Source organism: Enhydra lutris, unplaced genomic scaffold (genome assembly GCF_002288905.1).
Source record: "Enhydra lutris kenyoni isolate GAN:26980312 unplaced genomic scaffold, ASM228890v2 scaffoldscaffold22, whole genome shotgun sequence".
Taxonomy (NCBI): Eukaryota; Metazoa; Chordata; class Mammalia; order Carnivora; family Mustelidae; genus Enhydra; species Enhydra lutris.
This window is the reverse complement of record NW_019154106.1, coordinates 1,003,231-1,007,952: the sequence shown is the minus strand read 5'-3', so window position 1 is coordinate 1,007,952 and position 4,722 is coordinate 1,003,231. Positions and strand designations below refer to the sequence as shown.

The window sequence follows — 4,722 nt, the reverse complement described above, 5'->3', positions numbered from 1 at the left end:
CGCCGCGGGGGCGGGGCCGGCGCGCGGAGGGGCCGGCGCGCGGAGGGGCGGGGCCTCGCCGCGGGGGCGGGGCCGCGGGGCGGGGCGGCGGCGGCAGCAGGAGACGAGGGAGGGCGGGTCCGCGGCAGCTGCCTTCGGTCAGCCGGTGTCCGGCGCGGAGCCCCGAGGACGGCCTCGTGGAGGTGACATGTTAAGTTTTCGGGACAGTTCCTGGTATCAGAGCGGAAACAGTGGCCGCGTCAGAGACAGGCAGAGACAGAGACAGCGGGAGAGAGAAAGCGCGGGCGCGGCGGCGCGGGCGGTGGCCCCCGTGCCCCCTTTCCTCTCCTCCCCGGGCGGCCGGCGGGGGCAGCGGCTACGGGGCTAAGGCTGCTCGCGGCGGGCGGCGGGCGGCGCCGTCCGGGCCGGGTCCGGGGCCGGCGGGCACGCGGCGTCCCCTCCAGGGCCCGGGCCGGCGGCCGCGGCGTCACCGAGGGGGCCGTGGGCACTCCGCTTGGCGGCCGTGCTGGGGGCCGGGGCCGCCTGCCCGTTCTTCTCGTCTGAAAAAAGTTGTTTAATTACGTCAAAGAAGCTACTCAATGGGCTGCCTGGGTGCACAGAACAGAAGGAGAGAAACAGAAGAGGGGGGAGGGGAGAGAGAACACACGCGTGAACCCGCGGTCGCCGCCGGGGCCGGGCCCACGAGCGAGGCGCGGCCGGCCGGCCGGGCGGGCGGGCGGCGGGCGGGGCGGGCGCGCGGAAGGACCCCCCTCCTCCCTCCCCGGGCCGGGCCCCTCCCCTCCCCCACCCCGGGCAGGCCGGGCCGGCCCGTCCCTCGGCGGACCCCGCGGCGGAGGAACCACCGCGCCCACACGCCGCAGGGCTGAGCAGGACCCTGGGCCCCCAGGCCGGCTCCGTGCGTGCGGCCGGGGAGCCATCCCTGGGCTGGGGAGACGGCAGCCAGCGCGCCCGCCACTCTCCTCCCCGGAGGCTTGGAGCCCGGCCCCGGGCCAGCCCGGGCAGCACCGCACGGACACAGAGGTCAGCAGCAGACAGACAGATGGACGGATGGGTGGACAGGCGTGGAGGGTTTGGGTATGGGAGGGCCGGGGGCAGGCAGCCAGAGTGGGAGCCCTGATCCCAGAGGGACTGTCCTAAGCGCAAGAGGAAGAGGGCAGACACGGTCTGACCTCCCCCACCTGGGTGGGCCTGTTCGCGCTGTCCTGCGGCCTCTGCTCTGCTTGTCAGACTCCCGCGGGCGGCCCCAGCGGCGGTGCCCTCGCGCCGCACGCCGTCACCCCCCTGCAGCGCACGGAGAGCTTTACACCAGCCTCCTGCTCAAGAGCTGCAGTCCACCCGGACCCCAGGCCAGAGCCCACACGCAGGACCCTTGCCAGCTCTGGGGCATGAGGACCCTTTACTGCTCCGAGCCTTGGGGTCCCTTCCTGGCCTGCCTGGATCCTAGGGCGGGGCCTGTGGCTGCCCTAGGGCGGTGGGTGACGGAGGCTGCTCCTGGCAGACGTGGGGTACTGGGTGGGCACGAGTGTGCACGTCTGGACCCCGCGTATACACAGGAACCCCAGGATGGCCCTAAGGGTGGCGGGGGCAGCACCCTGCCAGGAGCAGGCTGCAGGGGTGACAGGCTGGGGGGTCCCAGGTGAGCGTGGGGGGGTTCTTACCACATTTGGAAAGCCTCCCCGTCATCATTTCCATACAGTTAGTGGTGTCTGGAGCACAGAATGGAGAAAGGAGGGAGGGAGACGTGTGAAAAAGTCTTCCCGCTTGGACTCCTGGCCAGGCGCTGCCCTCAGCCTCTGGCCAGGCCCCCAGGGAGGGGCGGGGCCTGGCGTGGGGCGGGGCCATAGCCCAGTAGGGGGTTTGCTGGGGCCGACCCACCAGAGGGAGGGGCAACACCAGGAGGGGTAGAGCCCAGAGCAGGGCGGGGGCGGGGGGGGGGGGGGGGCAAAAAGAGGGGGGCCGGGGGGGGGGGTGCGACTGGGGGTGGAGCCTGGGGTGCGGCCCGCCCAGAATGTGGGCAGAGCGGGGGCCTTCTCCGGGCAGAGGAAAGTCCTCCTGCCACCAGAGCCAGAACACAGGCCTTGCCCTGCCCCTCGGGTGCCCTGGGCCTGCCTGGTCCTCCATTCCCTCTGTCCTCCCCTGGGCCCCAGACATAGGTTCTGGTGCCAAGAAGCCCAGGCTCTGGCTGTGGTCTACTCTGGCCATCTGTGTGTCCTCCCTCTGCCACCGTGCGGCTCAGGCAGCTGCGCGGCTCCCACCTGCCCTCAGCTCCTGTCGGCTCGCCCTTCTTTGACCCTCTCCCACCTTCTGCTGGGTCTGGGAGTGTTTGTGCTGGAGGGGGACTAGGCTGGGGGCTCCTCCCTCAAGGCTCTCACAGGGGCCCCCGCTGAGTAGGAGGTGACCTCTCCGCCTCCTGTCCCTGCTGGAGCAGCCACCAGGTGTTTTGCCCTGGTGGCTGAGCGGCCCCCACTTCTGCCCCTGCTCACAGTGGCTCTAGGACTGAGCTCGCCAGACGAGAGCACCCAGAGGGGGGGGGTGGGGGTGGGGAGGAGGGTGCTGGGAATGGCCAGAGTCCAAGGAGACCCTCAGGAGGCCTGGGGAGGGGGCCAGGGCATGGGCTGGAGTCCCGGATTAGGCTTCCCAGGTCTAAGGCCCCTGAAGGAGGGCAGGGGAGACGGGCTTGGGGCCCAGATTGGGTACCCAGGAGTTTGCAGGGACAGGGCTAACAGAGGCCCCTGCTTTGGCATGGGGTTAGGACTTCACTTAGGACTTCACCATTAGCTCCTTCACTGCTGCGCCTGGGACTTGGCACGAGGGACGCCTGCTAACGGGCAGAATGACCCCTCCTAGGTTACTGTCCATGGCCCAGCCAGGGGCAGAGAGACTGTGGTCCCCAGACAGTGGCTGCAGGCCCAGGCATCCACTGGGCAGCGCCACAGGCCCTGGCCTTTGCTCACCTCACCGGACAATCTGCTCTGAGATGGGGGCCTTCAAAGCTAAGGGAGCCACCCCTGCCCCACGGCCTACCTCCAATGCCAACCTGGCTCCCGGGGCCAGGCTGCTGGGCCACCCCTGCCCTGACCTGCCCATGGGGTGACGAGGCACATGTTGGGAGAGAAAAGGGTAACACACACAATGAAATGAGGATGGCGGGGGTGAGGGGACAGGTGGGGCCAGGCTGGAGGAGGGGCCCACTAAGGCTCCAGCCAGGTGCCGGGGATGCTCAGAGAGACAAGGCTCGGGCTGGATGGGGTGACCCTGACACGGGCCCCAGACCCTGACCCTGACACAGGCCTCCTGGCAAGCCGTGCCGTCCCAGCATTCTGACAGCAACCACAGCCTTGCTAACCGATAGACACGTGCACATGCCCGCCCTGCCCAGGCACGGGCTCACCCACCCCCACCCACAGTGGGCACGTAGCCCACTCCCCACCAGATGCTGAGCGGTGTGGGCTTTCTCAGGCCCTCGGACCCCCAGCACGTCCAGGCCTGGGCCGACCCTTTCCCTGTGTGACCCCCTGTGGGCCCAGCTGGGGAGCCCCTCCTTTGGGAACTCATGGCCAGACAATCACAGGCCTGTCGCTGGGAAGGCGGGCAGCAGGCGGCCCCACCGTGTGTCAGCCAGCGTGGGCGCTGGGCCCACAGCCTCGCAGGGTACCACCGGGGGAGCCCCGAGGGTGGCGGGCTCCCAGGCAGGACCTTGGCCACTGCTCTCCTGGAGCCTACCCTCACTGGCCTGGGGCCAGGCTGCTTGTGTCTGGCCGCTCAGCCTAGGTGCTGGGCCCTACGCGGCCTGTCCAGGCCCGGGAGTGGCCGCTGGATGTGTGAGCGGGCACGGGGTGCCCTTCTGGGGGCCAGTCTGGCTCTCGCCAGAGGACCTGCCCACAGCCCCCTCCCTGCCCCTATGGCGAGGCCAGACACCTTACCTGCCAGCGTCAGAGGCTACTCTCGTAGCTGGTGGCCACCTTCTGGCCCTTAAGCCCAGCACCCCAGCTTAGTCCTGGCGCTGGCGGGGGGGGTTCTACAGTGGACAAGAGGCGCCTTTCAGTGTGGTGTGCTGGGCCCTACCTCCCTGGGTATGCAGAGACGGGCCGGCCCACTGCGCCGGGGAGGGCCCTGCCCCCTGGGGGGGGCCACGTCAGAGGGGCCACACCCCTGCTCACCAGCCCGCAGGGCGGCCCGAGCTGAGCCCCCGCTCACCTGACAAGTGCTGGGCAGAGGGCTGGTCGTGTGTGCTCAGTAACTGGGTCTGAATGGTCTCCACGACCCTCTTGAAGCGGCGGCTGGGGCCTGGGGGAAACGGGGCGTCACCGCCAGGACAGGGCTGGTGCCCGGAGCCCGCGCCCTGGCCCGCGGCTCACCTGACAGGAGCGTGAACGTGACGGAGTAGATGCCATTCTCCTTGTGCGCCGCCCCGCCCTCCGTGTAGGTGATGTCCACTTGGAATTTGACCGGCTTCTGGAACACCGCCGGGCCCCCCGTCGCCTTATACTCCGCCCGAAAGCTCGTCTGGGAGATGACGCTGTGGCTGAGGCTGGGGATCTGCGGGCGGGAGGGCGGTGTGGGTGTGCGGGGGTGCGGGCGGCGTGGGTGTGCGGGGGTGCGGGCGGGAGGGCGGCGTGGGTGTGCAGGGGTGCGGGCGGGAGGGCGGTGTGGGGGTGTGGGGGTGCGGGGGTGTGGGGGTGCGGGCGGCGTGGGTGTGCGGGGGTGCGGGCGGGAGGGCGG

The 4,722-nt window shown here is 70.4% G+C and overlaps 1 protein-coding gene across 2 annotated transcripts in view; it reads right to left on the bottom strand.

Moving 5' to 3' along the window:
* Window positions 1–363: 363 nt before the first annotated feature.
* LOC111149846 (BR serine/threonine kinase 2) overlaps window positions 364–4,722 on the bottom strand; it is a 57,842-nt gene continuing 53,483 nt past the window's right edge. Inside the window, exons 17-20 of one of the 2 annotated variants that reach the window (XM_022507148.1) lie at window positions 4,359–4,539; window positions 4,198–4,287; window positions 1,659–1,706; window positions 364–587 (exon numbers count right to left, since the gene is read on the bottom strand). In XM_022507148.1, coding sequence (XP_022362856.1) covers window positions 364–587; window positions 1,659–1,706; window positions 4,198–4,287; window positions 4,359–4,539 — 543 coding nt within the window. Of the gene's footprint in view, window positions 588–1,658; window positions 1,707–3,932; window positions 4,019–4,197; window positions 4,288–4,358; window positions 4,540–4,722 lie in introns of those variants that run through there. The other variant, XM_022507149.1, reaches the window with a different exon arrangement.